Raw genomic sequence first — 22,050 nt, forward strand, 5'->3', positions numbered from 1 at the left:
CACAGCTGGAAGGACAAACCCTGCAGTGTCGTCAGGGATGGGAGATTAGGGGTGATTTGGCGCTCCCTTTGTTCTTCTTCCCTGTCTTCCACGTTTCCCACTTTATTTGCTGTCTGTCTTTTCGGATCGGTTATTGGACCCCTAGGACAGAAGTACCTGGGCCGCAGCGGGCGCTCTGGAAAGACCCGCTCAACAAACCAACCAATTCAGAGGCTCCTGCAGCCCCTCCCCCGCCCCACCCCTCTCCGCGCCCGCCCGCCTGCCAGGCGTCTGAGCGCCTGGCACGTAGTAGGCGCTCCCGAAACATCTGTAGAGCAAATGAACTCCAAGTTTTCGGCGCCGGGCACGTGGAGCTTTGGAAACCGGGACAGCACATGAGTGTGTTTCAGGCCACAAGAGCGCTCCAGGCGCGCGCGGAAGGCAGCGCGGGCGACCGGCGCGGCGCGGAGGGCGGCGGCCGGGGTGGGCGCGCGGGCGCGGTGGGGCGTGGGGCGTGTGCCCGCGCCGTGCCCCCCGCGCGTGCTGCCGGGCGGGCGCCGGCGTGAGTCACGGCGGGGCTCGCCTTTATAACGGCCCGAGGCTCGCGCCAGTCGCCCGCCGCCCGCCCGCTGCTCGGCGCTCCGGCCCCGCGCCCCTAACCGCCGCCAGCCCCCAGGGCGCCATGAGGAGCCCGCGCTGCGCCCCGCTGCTGCTGCTGCTCCTGCTGCTCACGCCCCCCGCCGGGGACGCCGCGGTCATCACCGGGGTAAGCGCCCCGGGCGCACCTGTCCGCCCGGGAGGCGCACCCGCGTTGCGCACGGGGGACTCGGGAGGGAGCGGCGACGGGGAGGCGAGCAGCCCGGGGAGGGTGGCCCGGGGCGGGGACACCTGCTTCGGTTACCCCCAGGCGCGCTTGGAAAAGTGCCCGGTTCCAAAAGCAGCAGACGGCGCGGGACACTGCGTGCCCTGGAAGGCAAAGTGACCCAAGTGTCTCCCCACCTTGCCCCGTATCCCGCGTTCTCTCCTCGCGTTTGGTCTGTTTCTCTGTTAAGCTGAAAGTTTTATTTTTCAGTCTTAAGCACCTATTTGAGCCGTTCCAGCCTCGAAACTTATAATCTTGAGGGCCCCTTCCTGAAATGCAAAGAGGCAAGTCAAATACCCGAAGTCCCGCGAGTCCGGGAGTCTCAGTCCTATAGTCAAGGAGTTCGCTGTCCACCCACCCGCCGAAGGAACCGAACCCTTTGAAATAGCTTGGTGCGGGGCCATGTGTGCGCTTTGCAAAGCAATGTGGGCCCTCTCTTGTGGGTTCCAGGCCTTGTTTTCAGCGTCTTGAGGTTCTCCCTGTGGAGGTTTTCCATTTCCAATTCCCGATAAAGCGCCTCCAGCACTCTGGCACAATTTTGCAGTAGGCTGGGGCAATGTAGATGTTTTACTTTGGAGAGGAGATCTCCATCATTTTTGGAAGCAGAAATTTTCTACTAGAGAAGGTTCAGTTCTCTCCCAGTCTCACCAATTATTTTCCTTGTGTGAATATGAAGGAGGAGGTTACAGTAGAAAATAAAGGCTAGTCTTCTTTACCATCAACAATGCAAAACCACCATTTCCTTGGTTGGTCAGCTCCTTCACTCTCTTTTTAAGACTGAAATTATTTAACACCTCCATTAAATTACTTCACAGACTTAAGTGCACATTATAGGATCTAAATAAGACCTGTATGGTTGAAATGATACATAGGTAATAAAATATTTAAATTATTTTAAGTTGTCTTGAGAAAATCAAGTTCTGTTGTCTCCCTGTTAGCGGATACGTTTACAGCATTTTGAAAGCCCTGGATTACCACAGCATTTCGTTACAGCCAATAGATACTTAATTTATTAAGCGCCATGATTTTTATTAGAATAGTTAAGACAATTTTTTTTAGAGATGTATTTGAACAGCTTTGTTATTCTGTGTGGTTGAATAAAGTCTTTACAGGTTTGTATAATACATGAGAATTGAAACATGATTAGGTTTTTTTCCTCTTCTTCCCCTGCTGGCTCATTTAAAATTTCTCCTAATCCTTTGGGCCCAAAATTCCTTTGCAATATAAGTATCTTTTTGTTCCATTCACAGGACAGCCCTATGTGAATAGATCTGCAGTGGGTTAAGGATGCAGGGCATTAGGAAGCAGCTGTCTAATTAAAAATATATAAACTTTTGCAGTTTCTTTGTAAATATTTCCAAGAACTGAAGCTTTTTGTTACAAAATTAAATTTTATCACATTAGATGTTTATCTGTTAGGTTTAGATTGGCTCTATTAGAGTTAAATGTGCCATTTTCCTTGTCATTTTAACTCAGTTTTTCAAGAAGAAAATTTTTTAAAATTTTCTAAAGCAAGTTGGCAATAAAGAAACGTAGTTATGTTTCCCTGACAGGAACCATCTGGAGTCAAGTGAAAGACTCAGTAACTCATCTAGATATATCATCTATAGGATATTAAACATCCAGGTGATTGATTGAAGTTTTAAAATATTTTGGCAGGATTTTGATTGTTTTCTAAAAAGAGCTATTGGGGCTTCAGAATTCCAGGTCTTGAGCATCTGTTGAAATTAAGTACTGCCTGAAACCTCCACCTTAAACAATTACTTTTTTTGGTAATATATGCAGTTATCTTAAAATTGATTTATATGTCCACATAGATTTGTGATAACCGTGTTGGGAAGTATCATGTACTGAACATCTCATTCCTGGATTATAATGGCCACATACACATGATTTCTGGCATACAGATAAAAATTGGAAAATAGAGATGTTTAGATGTTGTCTTGTAAATGTCCAAATACCCCATAGGTGAAAATTGTGGGTTTTGCCCAGATACTTGTTTTAAATAGACTGAACGAACTGAACCAAAAAATTCCAGTGGAGGAAATAAACCAACACTAAAGCAAAATAGTTAGTTGGTCACGTTTAACAAAAAATAATAAGGGTATGCCCATATATTTATGTTTTGAGAAGTTATGGCAGTCTCCAAAACTAAGAACTTTGAAGGTTTTTTTTTAATTGTTACCAATAAAAACATTTAAATTTGTGTCTAAATTATAGTCTTTTCAGTCTTATACAGCACAGAATGTTTTTCCCAGTTTGCTAACAAAAAAGATTACTGCGTACCATTCAAATAAAGCGTCCTATTTTTTTGTTGGTTCTAGGAAAGAACAGCAGTTCTTCTGATCTTTTTTCGTGCAAAAAAATGACACTTCATTATTTATTTCTGTTTAGTAGAGTATGGAAATTCATCCATAAACAATTCTTTGACTAGGTGTATATGCCATTTTTATGTTGGGAACAGATGCTTTGAGTAATCACATCTCAAGGTTGATAATTGCGTCTGTCACTTGCATTTCTAAATCTGATGGATCTTAGAGAATAGTTCAGCTGATTGTGTAATGTGCACGTATGTATATCCTCAGCTAATAATTACCTTTACTCCCGCTACTCACCCAAAAAGAGAGCAGCATAAGGCAAAAGTCTTGGTCTGTCCATTCTTAACCTCTGAGATTTCTTTCTTTAAAGAGGAAATGGCGAAAAGCAAGTCGGTGTGAGAAACATGATGTCTCATGAACTAAAATGCAAATATTTGAAAGGGAAAATGAGCCCTTTTAAAATTTACATCAGTGCCTTTATGAGTCTAGAGCATTTCATGCCAGATTTAGAGACCATTTAAATCCCTCTTTAAAATTGGGCCCAATGCATTCTGCAGTTAATAGTAATAAAATCTTGTGATTCGATTTATGTAGTTCCTAATGGCCATGTATGGTCTAAGACTAATACAGACTCATTCTTCAAGTTCAAAGCCGATCCAGCCGTGAAGCACTAGAAGAGAGCTGATTTGTTTTTGTCTTAATCTTGTGTCTATTTAAGATTTTCATAATGTGTGGGCCACCGTTCAGGCCATGTTTTAAAAACTTGGAAAATCTGATCAGATTTTATTGTAAATATGGGCAGGCAAATGAAGATGACAGTTCTTTTTTTTATTTTATTTTTTTTATGTGACTGTTAAAAGCATAGCTGTTGGATATTTAAAGAGCATTTTTTACCGCTAATTTTAGATTTCCTTACCCTGAGCCTTTCCTACTTATCTATATTTGTCTGTTTATTACATTTCAGGCCTGCGACAAGGACCCCCAGTGTGGTGGAGGCATGTGTTGTGCTGTCAGTATCTGGGTTAAGAGCATAAGGATTTGCACACCTCTGGGCAAAGTGGGAGACAGCTGTCATCCGCTAACTCGGAAAGTTAGTATCCGTATCTGGACTCACAGTGGTTCTCATATGCTGTGGTGACGTAGCTCTGAGCACGGCGTGTGTGACACAAGATCAGGGTAACCTGCTTGAAATGGAAAGTTAGAGAGGATTACTGTGGAAAACCACCTCTCCCTTCTCCTCCGCTCGCATTGTAAAGAATTGCATCCTCTACCATTCTTATTCTCATGATCATTTTCATATCCTGACTCTCACAGCATTAGAAACATGTTGCAGAAATGATTGCAAACACGTGAATTTGCTTTAGAATTTAGGACAAATATTTTTTGTCCTATATATACATATATATATATATATACACACACACACACACACACACACATATATGTACCATATGTGCTTCTATACACAAATCGGTATAGAAGTTCTTGAAAAGACTTTTAATGTCAGACCTCCTGATAAGGCAGAAGCAGATAATTTCTATGGTCTGTTTTTGGCAGAAAATCATCAGTGACACCATCACTCTTGTATCTTAATTTAAAAGCCCTGTATTTTGACTCTTAACTACAGGATATCGTTCACAATCCTAGAGATGAATATCTCATTTTCCAGTTTATTATCTAGCAACTCGTTATCACCACCAACTGTCATAAAACACTGAGGAAAAGTTATGGACAATGAGTGGCATGACCGAACGGTGGCAGGATTGGCCTGAGTGTTCGAGGTCGTGTGGCAGGCTCTCCTGTTGAGTCTAAGCCGGGCAGCCGGTGGCTGGGAGGCAGGAGGGAGCAGAGAAGTCTGTGCACCCTGGAGAGCCCTTGCCCTTCAGATTCAAAACTTCTGAAACTGTAATCTCAGCAGAATCCCCTGGGGACACAGGTTGGAGGGCCTTGCCCTCAGAGCATACCTCCTTCTCTCACCCAGCGGTGGAGTGGAGTGCAGAGCCCTTAAGGGGTGTGTCCCCAGGGCAGGGGCTTGTTGGAGGCAGGTTTCGGGGTCTCTCTACCCATCATGTATATATGTGCGTGTGTGTGTGTGTGTGTGTGTGTGTGTGTACTGAATTCTGCCTTCTACCTTTTTTTCTCACTTGCGGGTTAGGGTTGAAGAGTGTAGCAGAGCCAGGACATCTTTCTGATATGCCACAATGACAGATAATGGTTACTGTTTTGAAAAGAACTGGCTTCGGTATCGCGCTGTGAGCCGTAATAGGAAACCGCCCGCTCGGGCCTGTCTGACAACTGACTTTGGCTTTCCTGCGGTTTCCTTGAGAAACACTTCCTGTTCCGTTCAGACCATTCCGCCCCGTGGTTTTACCACGCAAGACTGTACTGTCACTTTTAAACATGACATGCACCTTTTCGTCTTGGCTGTTATAAGACAGGAAAGGTGTTAAACCGTTGACTGGCTGTCTCAGCGCCAGGCTCCCCAGGGGACGGTGGAGCCGGCCTGCCACGTTGGCATTTGCTGGTCTTCCATCATCCTTGTTGGATGTAAGTCTCTCTTGTACACTTGAGCCACCGTTGCTGAAAAATTTAAGAATTATGTTGTCTTTGTAGTGTTAGTTTAACCTCACCCAGCCTGTTTGCTAAAACAAGTGGACACATTCTGTGGAACTCTTTTTGAATTAATAGCAACAATAGCTGCCACTTTCTGAATGCTGTGACGTACTTGACCCTGTTGTGTATATACTTCTTACTTTATACTCACAAGAACCCTGTCAAGCAGGCTTATTTTGGCCACCCGCCTCCATACAACAACACTGAGCTTCAAAGGGGCTCAGAAAACAACCAATATGAAAAACAACCTGGTCGATGTTACAAGGTCAGAGGGCAGAGGGCAGACCCTGGGCTTCACTTCTGTTGACTGTCCACTGTCTGTATGGTTTAGTCACTACAGTCTTCCTCCTCCATGAAAGCTGCCGTCGTGTTTAACTGAAATATCGTGTACTTCACTTAACCAAAACTGGTTTGTGTGGGTAAGATGTTCACAGGGATGAGGGATAATGGTTCTGAGTGGGAATTCATCTCACTCTATAGTTCTGATGAGTTTTCCACATCTGAGATGTTTTTAAAAAAGAACCAAATCCTGTTTCCCTGGTTTCTGGCGAGCTTCTAGTTCTGTGTAGCATAAGGTCAATTCTGAAAGTCAGCAAAGTCAGTTTTCTCCCATAAACCCAGGCACATTGCTATGCTTTTGTTTTTGTCACAATTTTAACAATGATTCCTTAATAACAGGTTGTCGTTTTCATGTATAATTAAGTGAAAAAACCAAACTACTAAAAATATATGTATATATGGTTTTATGTCATATGAACTGTCCCCTATTCAGTTGCCCTCTTGAAAAGTGTTTCTAGAACTGAACTTTACCACTTTTCATATTGGTTGTTTTTCTGTCTTGAAAATACATTTTTATAGGTCGTTTCAACAACCTGTTTTTAGAGATGGTCCAGAGTTGTTACTTGTTCGGGATGAAATTAACCTTTCCTGGCAAAAAATCTGCTTTCTTCCAAGATATCTCTCTACTAAATTTTATTCAGAATAACTCAAGGAAAAAATGTTTTACAAATATATCCTAGTATACAGTATTCAACTTTGCTCTGAAGTTTAATGGCTCATTGATAGATGGTAAAAATATAGACAGTATATTGAAAATTCTTTTTTAATATGATGTGTTCATTAATTTTTTAAAATTAAAAACATGGATTAACTGGTCATGGTCAGAGGAATTGGTGATTTAAAAATGCAAGGCTGTGAATAAGTGAAGGCTGCTCCTGTTTACACTGTAAATTTTCCACTCTGGCGTGGCTTAGTCATTAGCCACAAAGTCTACTTATTTTGATAAAGTGAAAAATATTTGATGAGTGCAATTGAGAACCATAAATAGGAATTGATAGCCACTGAGTTAAGTTTACTATTTTATTTCAGAAGTATCAATTAATTAATTTGTACAGTTTACAGTTACTGCTAAGCAGGAATTTTATAATTGCATAGTTTTTAACTTTACACTTGATAATTCAAAAATATAAAATATTAGTCTACCTAAGAAGAACGGAATGCATGTTTTCTAAACACATTTTTAGGTCAATGATAGTTTTAACATGTATTCATTTTTAACAATTTTTAAATACCTAATTAAGGATGAGTTACTGAATCATATGTCTACAGAGAATACTTTGCTGTTGTATTTTAAAAAACACTATTTTAGTTTCTGTTGATACCTACACTTTTCAGAGTTTACAAAGATTAGCCATTTCTATCCCACTCTGATTTCTGCTTAACTTTGAAAGTCTCTTAATTATGTGATTTTGCTTTTTATTGCTTATTATTTGATGATTCTTTTACTATTTAACTAACTGGATTTCCTCTAAAATATATATATATATATATATATATATATATATATTTTTTTTTTTTTAATTTTGTTCCACTTTTTAGGTTAACATTTTTAGCACCAGCTTTATTTTTCTAGTTGCACTTTCAAACTGGACCAGTACGTTTTCCTTTTCTGAAGAAAATATTTCAAATTAAAATCTGGGTCTTGTTTGTGGAAGACATGGAAGATTTTAAAAATTACTAGCTGTTTCCATTTTAGAACCAACCTATGATGAAACAGTATAAACCTAATTATAACTTCAGAGTAGAATATAAAACTTAAAAAAATAATAACTAAAATACAATGAATGTAACTACAGAATTAAGCACAAGATGCGCAGATGAAAGTATAACATGCTAATTCCCTCATCTGTTCTGTCATCGGTCTCAAGAGCCGCTCTGCACATTTTACCTGTGGGGTAGCGTCATAGGTGCGATTCAGGCTCATTGCCAGAGGGCCTCACAAGACACAAGTACACTCTAGTCTAATCTAGAGTTTCTTGGCCTGGGCGCTGTGACATGTGGGGCCGGATATCCTGTTTTAGGGGCCGTCCTGTGCAGCATCATAGGATGTTTACCGACATCGCTGGCCAGTAGCCCCTGCCCCTCCCAGTTGTGACAACCGAAAGTGTGTCCAAAATATGACATCTGTCCCCTGGGAGGCTTTGGGGGCTGGAGATTGTGCTGGTTGAGCTCTGCTGGTCTAATACTTCCTTTGCTTGGCCATACCGGGCTACACTGGGGCAGATTCAGCATCCTCATTGCCCTGGGAGCGTGGCAGCTACCCAGGCACACAGCTCTTCTGTCCTCTCATCTGCACGGGCGGCTGTGGCTGCCACAGATGGAAGCAGAAGTGTATGTAGGGGGGCTACTGTTCTTATTTCTCACAAACCTTTTGTGCTGCCCACCCCAATTCCAGAGGCCCCAAGGCCTGCATTCCAGCAGCTCCCCAAACCCAAGTGACATTCCACACAACTGGGGAGGATGACCCCCCCATTCGCTGTTTCCCTCTGCTCTTCCCCCAGCCACAGAGGGCTCTCAGGGTGAGGGAGCCTCCCCTGGCCCAGGCCCCATGCTGACCCTCTACTCACAAGAGGCAAGTAGATTAAAGAACTGTATTATTATTTGGGGTCATATGAATATATACTATTCCAAGCAAAATAAGAAGGAACAATTTAAGACTTAACCAAATTAAGATATAGAGGCAATCTTGATCATATTAAAACCAGACATTGTGGTGGGAGTGTGGGGCTTTTTGTCTTAATTTCAGGCACTGTTATATACCATTTGAATATTTTGAGTATGTGCTTCTGTTGAAAAACTGATTTTATTGAAAATGAAATCACAATAGTACCGGTGCTTTTATTATCATATTATTCTATGTATATTATATATAGTACATCTATTATAGGTAAAATCTGTATAGAACATACAGGTTTCATGCACACAGCATTATAATTCTCCATCTGTGTGCACTACCCGGTGAAGAGCAGCAACGTAAGTCTAGTTACAGCCCATCACCATATAGCCGGCCCCCTTCACCCATTGCCCCCGACCCCAGCCCCCTTCCCCTCGGGATGGGTACTTTTTATGTCACGTGACTAGATTTTCTTCATGTATCCTTCTATTTCCTTCTTCAACATAATCGTCTTGAAAGAAATCGCCAACAAGGTTTTGATCTTGTGTCAGTGCTACATTCCCTGTAAAAGTCCTGCAAACAAATAAGAATCATGCCTTTCAAAAGTGCCGAAGATTGTGCCTGGGGAACCCCCAGGATTTGCAGTTTGGAACTCAAGGCTACCAGAAACATTGGATTGAGTTTATTCTAAAGCAGACCATCAAGGCTGGACTGAATGGCGGGCTCCTTGGCTGTATTTGTACATCTCAGGGTGCATCTTCCGGAAGCACTTCTCAGGCCTCTGTGGGTGTTAGACACCTGTCAGGCTCATCACACGGCATATGTAGATCTAGAGGTGAATGGGCCACTCAGGAAATTGGCAGGTGTCTACCAAGTGTATAGTATTGAAAGGTGTGGGCTCTGTCATCAGCGGCTCACAGTTGGAAGGGAAAAAGGAAAATGCTAGGGGCTGGGGCAGTTAAGAAAGGCTTGGGGGGCAGAGGGAGAAACACAGACCGAATCTCAAAAAAGGGAGGCAGGTTTGAAAAGAATAACAAAAGGGTATCCAGGTATAAAGGGACCTGCAGGGCAGGCTAATCATTATGTTGAGGTTGGTCAGTACAGATCTAGGTGGGGGCTCAGACTGTTTTGATGCCAAGGAATAATACCAACATATTTCTGAAAGTTTCCCCAAAACATCTGGCTGGTGAACACGTTGCTAGGCCCCCTGCTATGCCCTGCAGGGGCCTCCGTGCGTTGGGCTGCTTTCATGTCACAGAACATCCATGTCTGAGTTTGGTGGTGTGAATCCCGTTGGGCCTCACGGAATCTCGGTGCTGGGCAGTGGTCTGTGGGGTGGGGGGAAGCCTCAGGACCTGGAATGCCGCCCCTTCGCCTTCAGACAGAGCACCGCCTATGGTGGGGGCACTGGTGGTTTGTAGGAGCGTAGCTGATATTTTCTTGCGTGTCTCCCAGGTACCAGGCTCAGTGCTGTGTGCTCATAAATGACAGTCCCTTTCTTCAGAGAGCCTGGAGGTGTTTGAAAGGAGAGCAAAGTTTGGAAGGAAGTGCGGCTGGGCTTGATAATGATGCGTCCCATTTGTAGCTAGATGACCTCAGTCAGACACGTTCTTTCACCTCAAGAGGAAGCCATGTAGCTTGTGTTAAAACAAGGTGAAAACCTGGCATTTAGTGGGACATTCACACACGATGCCTTATGCAGCCCGGAGCCTGGCCCGTGCCAGTGTTATTTTCCTTTCAGCCGCTTCCAGCCCACCACGTTACAGGCCCAAGAGTTACGACAGTGTCGAAATGCACAAAGCACGTGAGTGTAAGCACCTTGAGGGCACTTTTTATTAGCTGAAACTATTTTACTGGTTGTCTGTCTTTCATCATTAAAATTTAAGCTCCATGGTGGACCAAGACCTTTCCTGTCCTGTTCACTTTTCTGTCTCCAGCTCCTATAACAGGGCCTGATACGTTGGTGACACTCAGTATCTGGTGGTTGACTGAGTAAAAGAAAGGTGTGTGGTCATTTCCATGTGAAGCAGTTTGCCATCTAAGCAGTTCACTCCCATGATAGTTCACTTATGTTAGGTTCCTTTTCTCTGGAGATTGCTGCCCTTGTTAGCTCTTCCCAGCCCCCACACGACTGATGTTTGGGGCAGGATAATTCTTCATCAGGGTGGGGAGTGGCTGTCCTGTGGCTTTTAGGATGTTTAGCCACATCCCTGGCTTCTGCCCACTTGACGTCACTAACACCCCTTTCCCCAAGCTTTGACAAACACACACATCTCTGGACCTGGCCAGATGTCCCCCTGGAGGGCAGAATGACCCTCAATTGAGGACCACTGGCCCGGGCAGGAGTTTTAGGCTTGGCCACAAGAAGCTCTCAAAGTCTCAGGGCCAGAACAGACCACAAAGCTCATGGGTCTTGACTTCTCATACTTTCCACTCGTGATTATCTGAGCAGCCCGGCTGCACCCAGCTTCCCTAACCTACTCTTGGTGATGAGCAGTGAGCCAGTCAGCCATGCACTCTTCGTCATACACAGTGACAGAACCATTCTGAGCCCCTGTCTGTGTGGAGCCGACGCACCTGGGGCCCACGTGTAGATGGTGTCTTTGCAGCCATGAGAGCAATGCCCTTGCAGACGGCCTGAGGCGCTGGAGCGGCTTTGCCTGCCCACCACCTATGCGCCCTGCCCTTTGCTGCCCTTTCTCCCCTGTGTATTTACTGATCTCAAACCATCTCCCCAGCCCTTCCAGAACCATTTTGGAAATGGAAGGCAGGAAAGAAGAAAGAGGAAGAGAAGAAAAAGGAGGTAAGAAGAACGTGAGCATGGTGTCATCCAAGGCGAACGCCCAGATGAGGAGCCTGGGCCACAGCTGGTCTGTCCCAGCATTGGTCTGACCTGTCTGTTCAGCCGCATAATAAGGTTGGAATGGTTCTGTCACTGTCTGCAGACAGCCCTGTTTTTTCTTTATGTATAAAGAGATTATTTAAAGGCATCTGAAAGATGCATCTTAAGTTTCCTCCTCAGGACAGATCATGGGTGTGGGGCGGCCTCTTTCGGCGGCGTGCAATAGGAAATGCACAAGTATGATACTGATATGGAATAAAGCATTTGAGTTGGGAAATAGGACACAGGCATTTTTCTGCATGTGTAAACTTAGGATCCCTGAGGTAATAGCTTGCCCCTCTCACATTCCCCCATCGGAGTCATCTGCCATATCCCATGCCATTGACTGTCCACAGCCTCCAGGCCTCTGGTGCAACTACTCCCCATGGCTTGCGAAGCAGGCAGAGTCTCAGGAGGGCACCCTTCCCAAGGGAGGGAGAATGCTTTTTCTCTTTGCACCTAGAAAGCATATATTTTTTTGAGGGTGCCCCACTTGCCCCTGACACAGCAAACCACCACACTAGCTGCTGGTTGACTCTCTCAGCCCAGCCTCACTGGTGGTGTGGGCGGAGCTCTTAGAAATACCACCTGCATGTCTCTTGGAAGGTAGTCAGCCTTTCCCTGCTGGCTCTCCTGGGTCCAGGGTATGGTTTGTTACATTTCTGCATATCAAACTTGCCGCCTCCCATGATTTTCCTCTAGTTCTCTCTTCTACCCCCACCTCCTGGGATTTTCACCACTTCTGGCATCTGTGTGCAAACATGTGAATTCAGATCTTGCTCACTGTCAGTGCATGCATATTGCTCGTTATGTAGATGTGGTCATGCATTGTGGGTTGTGTGCTCTTTAAGGAACCTAAGTAGCAGCATGCTATCAAAAGATTAATAGCATGAGTGGTGAGACAGAGGCTTCCTCCTAAAACCACATATAATACAAAAATATAATTGATACAACTAATCCTGAGAGAGCAACAGGAAAGAGGACTGCGCCAGACTGCATACACCTGGAGAAAAGAGCAGACCTCACAGAACAGGGTAATGTACCAAAGCTGTGGCCTGGCAGGACCCTAGCCCTTCCCCCACCGCAGCTCACTGGCTGGAGGAAGAGAAACAGAGTTGGGGAGGGGTAGAGGCCTGGGACTGCTGAATACCTAACTGGAGATCTGCTCTGGGTGCACAAACCTACATTTTACGGTGCTTTCATGATATTCTTGTGATTAGGGGATTGGAAAGTTAACAGAGGCAGAATTCCTGGAGAGACTGAGATTACAGCCAATTGTGGAAAGCAGGGATCCATATCTGACTGCTCTGGGACAAAAACCTGTACCTGTGTGCTTGGCCCACTGGTTCGGGCAGTGGAGACAGGCATAGGAGCCAGGAAGCAGGAAACAGCTCTTTCCTCCCTCCAGGCAGCAATCCCACTCCCCTGCGACCCCCAACATTGCTTCAGGGGCTCAGCAGCTCCAGAGAGTAGAGCTTCTGGACACTAGAGGGCGCCATATACAAATATGAAATGCCAAATGTACCTGGTCCAGAGTAAAATTAATATAACTCCTGAGAAAGATGATATGGACCTCATGACTCTTCCTGAAAGGGAGTTCAAAATAAAAATCATTAACATGCTAATGGAGGTACAGAAAGATATTCAAGAACTCAGTGAATTCAGGTCGGAGATCCAATTGTTGAAGAGCACAACTGAGGATATTAAAAGCAGATTGGATACAGTGGAGGAGACGATAAATGAAATAGAAACTAGAGAAGAGGAATACAAAGAAGCTGAGGCACAGAGAGAAAAAAGGATCTCTAAAATGAAAGAATATTGAGAGAACTGTGTGACCAATCCAAGCAGAACAATATTCACATTATAGGGGAACCAGAAGAAGAAGAGAGAGAGAAGGGATAGAAAGTGTCTTTGAGGAGGTAGTTGCTGAAAACTTCCCCAGTCTGGGGAAGGAGATAGTCTCCCAGCCATGGAGATGCACAGATCTCCCAACACAAGGGACCCAAGGAAGACAATACCAAGACATATAGTAATTAAAATGGCAAAGATCAAGGATAAGGACAGTCTATTAAAAGCAACCAGAGAGAAATAAGACCACATACAAAGGAAAGCTCATTAGGCTAACATCAGACTTCTCAGCAGAAACCTTACAGGCCAGAAGGGAGTGGCATGATGTATTTAATGCAATGAAGCAGAAGGGCCTCGAACCAAGAATACTTTATCCGGTAAGATTATCATTTAAATTTGAAGGAGGGATTAAACAATTTCCAGATAAGCAAAAGCTGAGAAAATTTACCTCCCACAAACTATTTCTACAGTGTATATCAGAGGGACTGCTATAGATGGAAGTCTTCCTAAGGTTTAATAGCTGTCACCAAGGGAATAAAACCACAGTAAAGAAAGTAGAACAGCTAATTACTAAGCAAATGCAAAATTAAATTAACTATCCCCAAAGTCAATCAAGGGATAGACAAAGAGTACAGAATGTGATACCTAATATATAAAGAATGGAGGAGGAAGAAAAAGGAGGAGAAAAAGAAAAGGACCTTTAGATTGTGTTTGTAATAGCATATTAAGTGAGTTAAGTTACACTCTTAGATAGTAAGGAAGTTAACCTTGAACCTTTGGTAACCACAAATCTAAAGTCTGCAATGGCAATAAGTACATACCTATTGATAATCACCCTAAATGTAAATGGACTGAATGCACCAAACAAAAGACAGAGAGTCACTGAATGGATTAAAAAAACAAGACCCATTTATATGCTGCCTACAAGAGACTCACTTTAAACCCAAAGACATACACAGACTAAAAGTGAAGGAATGGAAAAAGATATTTCATGCAACTAATAGAAAAAAGCAGGAGTTTCAATACTTGTATCAGATAAAATAGACTTCAAAACAAAGAAAGTCATAAGAGACAAAGAAGGACATTATATAATGATAAAGGGGTCAATCCAACAAGAAGATATAACCATCATAAATATCTATGCTCCCAACACAGGAGCACCCACATATGTGAAACAAATACTAACTGAATTAAAAGGGGAAATAGAATGCAATGCATTCATTCTAGGAGACTTCAACACTCCACTCACTCTGAAGGACGGATCAACCAGACAGAAAATAAGTAAGGACACAGAGGCACTGAACAACACATTTGAACAGATGGACCTAAAGGACATCTACAGAACTCTACACCCAAAAGCAATAGAATACACATTCTTCTCAAGTGCAAATGGAACATTTTCAAGAATAGATCATATACTAGGCCACAAAAAGAGCCTCAGTAAATTCAAAAAGACTGAAATTGTACCAACCAGTTTCTCAGACCACAAAGGTATGAAACTAGAAATAAATTACACAAAGAAAATGAAAAAGCCCACAAACACATGGAGGCTTCACAACATGCTCCTAAATAACCAATGAATCAATGACCAAATAAAAACAGAGATTAAGCAATAGAGAAAAATGACAACAAAAATTCAACACTGCAAAAATCTGTGGGACACAGCCAAGGCCGTGCTAAGAGGAAAGTATATTGCAATACAGGCCTTCCTCAGGAAAGAAGAACAATCCCATTTAAGCAGTCTAAACTCACAATTAATGAAACTAGAAAAAGATTAACAAATGAGGCCCGAAGTCAGTAGAAAGAGGGACATAATAAAGATTAGAGCAGAAATAAATAAAATTGAGAGGAATAAAACAATACAATCAATGAAAGCAAGAGCTGGTTCTTTGAGGAAATAAACAAAATAGATAAACCCCTACCCAGACTTATCAAGAAAAAAAGAGAGCCTACACACATAAACAGAATCAGAAATGAGAAAGGAAAAAATCACTACGGACACCACAGAAATACAAAGAATTATTAGAGAATACTATGAAAAATTATATGCTAACAGACTGGGTAACCTAGAAGAAATGGACAACTTTCTAGAAAAATACAACCTTCCAAGGCTGACCAAAGAAGAAACAGAAAATCTGAACAGACCAATTACCAGTGACAAAATTGAACTGTTAACCAAAAAACTACCTAAGAACAAAACTCCTGGACCAGATAGCTTCACCACTGAATTTTATCAAACATTCGGTGAAAACCTAATATCCATCCTCCTCAAAGTTTTCCAAAAAATAGAAGAAGAGGGAACACTTCCAAACTCATTCTATGAGGCTAGCATCACTCTAATACCAAAACCAGGCAAAGACACCACAAAAAAAGAAAAGTACAGACCAATATCCCTGATGAACATAGATGCAAAAATACTCAACAAAATATTAGCAAACTGAATTCAAAAATACATCAAAAAGATCATCCATCATGATCAAGTAGGATTTATTTCAGGGAGGCAAGGATGGTACAACATTTGAAAATCGATCAACATCATCCACCACATCAACAAAATGAAGGACAAAAACCACATGATCATCTCCATAAATGCTGAAAAAGCATTTGACAAAATTCAACATCCATTCATGATAAAAATTCTCAACAAAATGGATATAGAGGACAAATACCTCAACATAATAAAGGCCATATATGACAAACCCACAGCCAACATTATACTTAACAGCGAGAAGCTGAAAGCTTTTCCCTTAAGATCAGGAACAAGACAAGGATGCCCACTTTCCCCATTTCTATTCAACATAGTACTGGAGGTCCTAGCCATGGCAATCAGACAACACAAAGAAATAAAAGGCATCCAGATTGGCAAGGAAAAAATTAAACTGTCCCTGTTTGCAGATGACATGATATTGTACATAAGAAACCCTAAAGAATCCAAAACTACTTAATCTAATATCTGAATTCAGCAAAGTTGCAGAAATCTGTGGCATTCCTATATACTAACAATGAACTAGCAGAGAGAGAAATCAGGAAAACAATTCCATTCACAATTGCATTGAAAAGAATAAAATGCCTAGGAATAAACCTAACCAAGCAAGTGAAAGATCTATACCCTGAAAACTACAAGACACTCATGAGAGAAACTAAAGAAGGTACCAATAAAAGGAAACACATCCTGTGCTCATGGATAAGAAGAATTAATATTGTCAAAATGTCCACCCAGCCTAAAGCAATCTACAGATTCAATGCAATTCCTACCAAAATACCAACAGCATTCTTCAACAAGCTAGAGACAATTGTTTTAAAATTCATATGGAACCACAAAAGACCTTGAATAGCCAAAGCAATCTTGAGAAGGAAGAATAAAGCTGGGGGGATTACACTCCCCAACTTCAAGCTCTACTACAAAGCCACAGAAATCAAGACAATTTGGTACTGGCACAAGAACAGATCCATAGACCAATGGAACAGACTAGAGAGCCCAGATATAAACCCAAGCATATACAGTCAATTAATATATGATAAAGGAGCCATGAACATACAATGGGGAAATGACAGCCTCTTCCACAGCTGGTGTTGGCAAAACTGGACAGCTACATGCAAGAGAATGAAACTGGATTATTGTCTAACCCCATAGACAAAAGTAAACTTGAAATGGATTAAAGACTTGAATGTAAGTCATGAAACCATAAAACTCTTAGAAGAGAACATAGGTAAACATCTTCTGAATATGAGCATGAGCAACTTCTTCCTGAACGCATCTCCTCAAGCAAGGGAAACAAAAGCAAAAATGAAATCATGGGACTACATCAAAATAAAAAGCTTCTGTACGGCAAAAGACACCATCAACAGAACAAAAAGGCATCCTACAGTATGGGAGAATATATTTGTAAATGACATATCTGACAAGGGGTTAACATCCAAAATATCTAAAGAACTTATACGCCTCAACACCCAAAAAGCAAATAACCCTATTAACAAATGGGCAGAGGATATGAAGAGATAGTTTTCCAAAGAAGAAATTCAGATGGCCAACAGACACATGAAAAGATGCTCCACATCACTAATTATCGGGGAAATGCAAATAAAAACCACAATGAGATATCACCTCACACCAGTAAGGATGGCCAGCATCAAAAAGACTAAGAACAACAAATGCTGGCGAGGATGCAGAGAAAGGGGAACCCTCCTACACTGCTAGTGGGAATGTAAGCTAGTTCAACCATTGTGGAAACCAATATGGAGGTTCCTCAAAAAACTAAAAATAGAAATACCATTTGACCCAGAAATCCCACTCCTTGGAATTTACCCAAAGAATACAACTTCTCAGATTCAAAAAGACATATGCACCCCTATGTTTATCGCAGCACTTTTTGCAATAGCCAAGATATGGAAGCAACCTAAGTGTCCATCAGTAGATGAATGACTAAAGAAGATGTGGTACATATACACAGTCGAATACTATTCAGCCATAAGAAAGAAACAAATTCTACCATTTGCAACAACATGGATGGAGCTGGAGGACATTATGCTCAGTGAAATAAGCCAGGCGGAGAAAGACAAATGCCAAATAATTTCCCTCATTTGTGGAGTATAACAGTGAAGCAAAACTGAAGGAACAAAATGGCAGCAGACTCAGAGACTCCAAGAATGAACTAGTGGTTACCAAAGGGGAGGGGTGTGGGAGGGTAGGTGGGGAGGGAGGGAGAAGGGGATTGAGGGGTATTATGTTTAGTACACATGGTGTGGGGGATCAAGGGGAGAACAGTGTATCACAGAGAAGGGACATAGTGGATTTCTGGCAACTTGCTGCACTGATGGACAGTGACTGCATTGGGGTATGGGTGGGGACTTGATAATATGGGTAAATGTACTAACCACATTGTTTTTTCATGTGAAACCTTCATAAGAGTGTATACCAATCATACTTTACTAAAAAGTTTTTAAAAATAATTTTTAAAAAGATTGAAGTGAATAAAAGTAAGAGGCAGTATAATTTGGTGCTTAAATGCTTGGCCTCTTCTGGTCCATCTGCCAGCCAAGCCCCAAGTTCTGGATATGTGTCATGGGCCATTTACTGATCTGTTTGTGCCTCAGTATCTCCTCTGGATAATGGGTGTAATTAAAGGATTTGCCATCTCTACTGAGGGGTTGTAAGGATGGAAAGGATGATAAAGTGCTGAGCACATTGCTTAATGCATAGTTAGCACTTAGCAAACACTAGCTATTATGATTCAAAGAGATTTCTCAAGAGTAGTTTGGGCTTTTTGCTTGTTGTTTTTAAAAACATTTCCTGCCCTGACTTCAGTTTTGTTTTTTATTCTAGGTTCCATTTTTCGGGCGGAGAATGCATCACACGTGTCCATGTATGCCGGGCTTAGCCTGTTTGCGGACTTCGTTTAACCGGTTTAATTGTTTAGCCCGAAAGTAATCGCTTTAGCATAGAAAACTTTAAATGTGAGCAGCCACACGATGTCTGTAAAGTCTGTTTACTTGTGATTGTGCCAAACAAATACTATGCCAGAAAGAAATGCTATTGCTTCCTCCCCTTCCCAAGGAACATTTCTATCTTTGACTTTTAAATGATGTTTTTTTTATTGAAAGAGGATTTTAATTTTGGATAGAAATGTCAAGTGAAAGGCATAATGGAACCGGTTCTCATTTCCCTGTTTGTGTTTTGGTTTGGCTTTTTTATTTCAATGCCAGTAATTCATCTATTTTCACAAAAATGAGTAGAATAAGAATCTGATACTTTGTTAGAGAAGTTTTTTTTCCCTTAATTCCCCTTCCCCCCAGCCGTGCCCCAACACACACACACACACACACACACACACACACCCCTACCCTTTCTTCTCTTATGTCTCAGTCCTCAAAGATTTCTAAGGCCCTTAATTCTTCCCCTGTTTTCCCTCCCTGGCCCTCCAGCATTTTAAAGTAAGGGGTGTGGGGCAGGGTCCATATCCTTTAGCTTTCTGGCAGAATCACTGATAAGAATCAAGCATTGTCCCTGATACTTAAACAGTGAAAGAGTGTGTCGTTGAAGTAGACACCCAACAACATCTCTTACGTTGAGTGGCAGTCGGGTGCTTCTGAAGTTTCATGGAACCTGTCTAAGTAGGTAGACTTCGGGTCTGCTGTTTGATGGGTGCAAGGACAGAAGGAATAGAACATCAGGTTTCATCCACATTTCTAGATTTGGGGTTTTTTAAAAAAGACTTTTCCAATACATACTACATTTATTTCTCTTTCTTTTTATAACATTGTTTTTTTAAGTCTCATGGTTAGAGATGTTGCAGTGAATGTCACTTGAAGAAGAGGTATTGATTTTAATCTGGCATAACACTAGGTACCTTTTGAAAATTGGTATTAAGTTGTAAATTAAACCTTGTTTGTAACCCAAAAGTCTATTGTAATGGATTATTGCCTGGCATCCTGCCATTTGTACCTGCATCAGTATTGCTGCGTAAAAATTCTGTATCAGAATAATGACAGTACTGTATTATTATTTGATTTATTTTAATATTATATCCTTATTTTTATCACAGTTGTCCTCAGTCTTTACTGCAAGCAGATTTCTATTAGCGCACATTCTAAAATGGGTACCGACTCCCAAGTTGGTGAAATGGCACAAACGGTATGTGCATTTTCATTTTACATACAGGAAAGTTCTGTTTGCATGAGTTTCAAGGTATTGCAAGAAACGAAGCATGTGTAAATCAGTGAGGTCTGGGAGCATGAAAGAAAATTATGACTGGCGCAATGGATGGTAATCAGGAATGAACTCCCGGGGTGTCACCATATGATGAATTCAGCAAATAACGATGGAGTGTTTGTCACAGGTGGGTCATGCAGGGCGCTAGGTGCCAGCCACACAGTGATGCCCATGTAGCCTGGCCTCGGAAAGCCGACCAAATATTGTAAATGGATTCAATGTCGCAAATAAACAACTTATGAAATGTGTTTAGCCTACTAAACTTGAGCATGCCAACGTACTAACCATTCCAAAAAAATCCCCTCTATTCTGTATGTATTTCTTCAGCGAGGGCTTACAATTGCCCTTTGTGTGTCAGCTTACCCCTGTGGCTAACATGTCCTGTACACATATGGGATTTTACTGTACTAATTACCATACTTAGTCATAGTAGTATTTTTGGTTCAGTTTATTTGTATTCAAGAAACATTCCCCAGTGAGTCTGTTAAAAAAAAAAATGAAAGACTTCAGCAGGTGGGATTGTGGGTAAAAAATAAGGCCCTTCAGCAGCTTTCCCAAATGTTGTTTCCATGTAACGTCTGCTACATCCTTTTTCATAAGCAGTGAAACCTTAATTGAGTCAATCACCCATTTTCACCCCAAATAAAAAAAACATATAACCCACTTTTACAAAATTGTGCTTGAACATATACTGACTCAAATATTTTTTAAAAATCACTACCTGAAGAGGTTGTCTGTATATACATATCCAGGAGATAAAATGTGAAGTTTGGGTATGAAAGCTTAACAATGGTACCTACTGACTCACAGCATTACCATCTGATGAAAAACAGAACTTTGTCATTTATTACCCCTCCGCTGGGTTATTATTTTTGTTGAGGAATACTCCTCCCCTTTTTTCAGTGCACAGTTCTATTTGGTTACTGTTTTTTCACTTGTTACCAAAGTTAGCACCTTCCAAATAATTGTTTTGAAAACCTTATAATCATGCTTCATGGAGGGTCTTCAAAATAGTTCTGTGCAAAGCATACAAAGTCTCACTCTCTAAAGATTGTGATGCTGTTTCTTCCAGCCCCCTAGGATGGTCTCTCCCTGAAGGTGGGACTTCATAGGCCAGAATTTTTATAAGGTAAGGCAAAGTGAGAATTTACACATGAAAAATTAAGTCAGCAATCTACTCTGATGTCTATACTGTGAATGGGTTCCATCCATTCTAAGGTAGAAATCTTACGCCAGAAGCTACTAGACAGAAATCAAGCAGACCTTTGGATTTCTTTGTCAACACCAACTTTCGTGAGAACTGCCATGTCTGACTTCAACCATTTTTAAAAAGCAACATTATTTTTGTTTTAAGCTGTGGGAAAGTTTGTACCCAAACTATTTCCTTACAAACCATCCTGTCACACTGAAGACCTTCATCCTTCCCAGCATTTCAATGTAGTTCTCTTGCTGGACTTTGCTTACAAAGTCAGTCCAGCCATAGATCAAATACACAAACCAATTTTCTTTTTCATTGGTTTTAATATCAGAAATCTCATCTCACTCTTTTCCTAGTTCATTTTTTAGAAGATTAAAGTTGGGGGCCCTTTTAATTTTAAAAAACAGGACACTTTTGGTATTCAGTGAGAGTCACTGTCTAAAATTCACATTTTATGAGCTTCCTGTGTCAACATTTTGCTGTGTTTTTCAGGCTATATCCTCAGAATTAGCATTTCTTTCATTCTCCGACATCATCTCCCCAATTGTTAATCCTTAGTACTCCCTTCTGCATTAAAGAGAACTCTATATTTCTTCTTGTATTTTTAGTGCAAGCTGAAGATGGAATCTTTAACATTGTCCTTAAGTAAACTTGATTACACCCACTGTCATAATCAAGTGAGGGGTAAT

General features: G+C 41.7%; 1 protein-coding gene across 2 annotated transcripts; it reads left to right on the forward strand.

The window, feature by feature from the left end:
* Positions 1-448: 448 nt before the first annotated feature.
* On the forward strand, positions 449-20,411 carry PROK2 (prokineticin 2). Of its 2 annotated transcripts, XM_057507358.1 has the most exons (4): positions 449-745; positions 4,124-4,249; positions 18,778-18,908; positions 20,113-20,411. In XM_057507358.1, the coding sequence occupies exons 1-3, from the start codon at positions 662-664 to the stop codon at positions 18,880-18,882; spliced, it is 315 nt and encodes a 104-aa protein (XP_057363341.1). In that variant the 5' UTR covers positions 449-661; the 3' UTR covers positions 18,883-18,908; positions 20,113-20,411. The 2 variants fall into 2 exon arrangements, with proteins under 2 accessions (XP_057363341.1, XP_036734353.1); XM_036878458.2 differs by having other exon boundaries at positions 18,778-20,411.
* Positions 20,412-22,050: the final 1,639 nt, after the last annotated feature.

Source organism: Manis pentadactyla, chromosome 1, assembly GCF_030020395.1.
Source record: "Manis pentadactyla isolate mManPen7 chromosome 1, mManPen7.hap1, whole genome shotgun sequence".
NCBI classification, from domain to species: Eukaryota; Metazoa; Chordata; class Mammalia; order Pholidota; family Manidae; genus Manis; species Manis pentadactyla.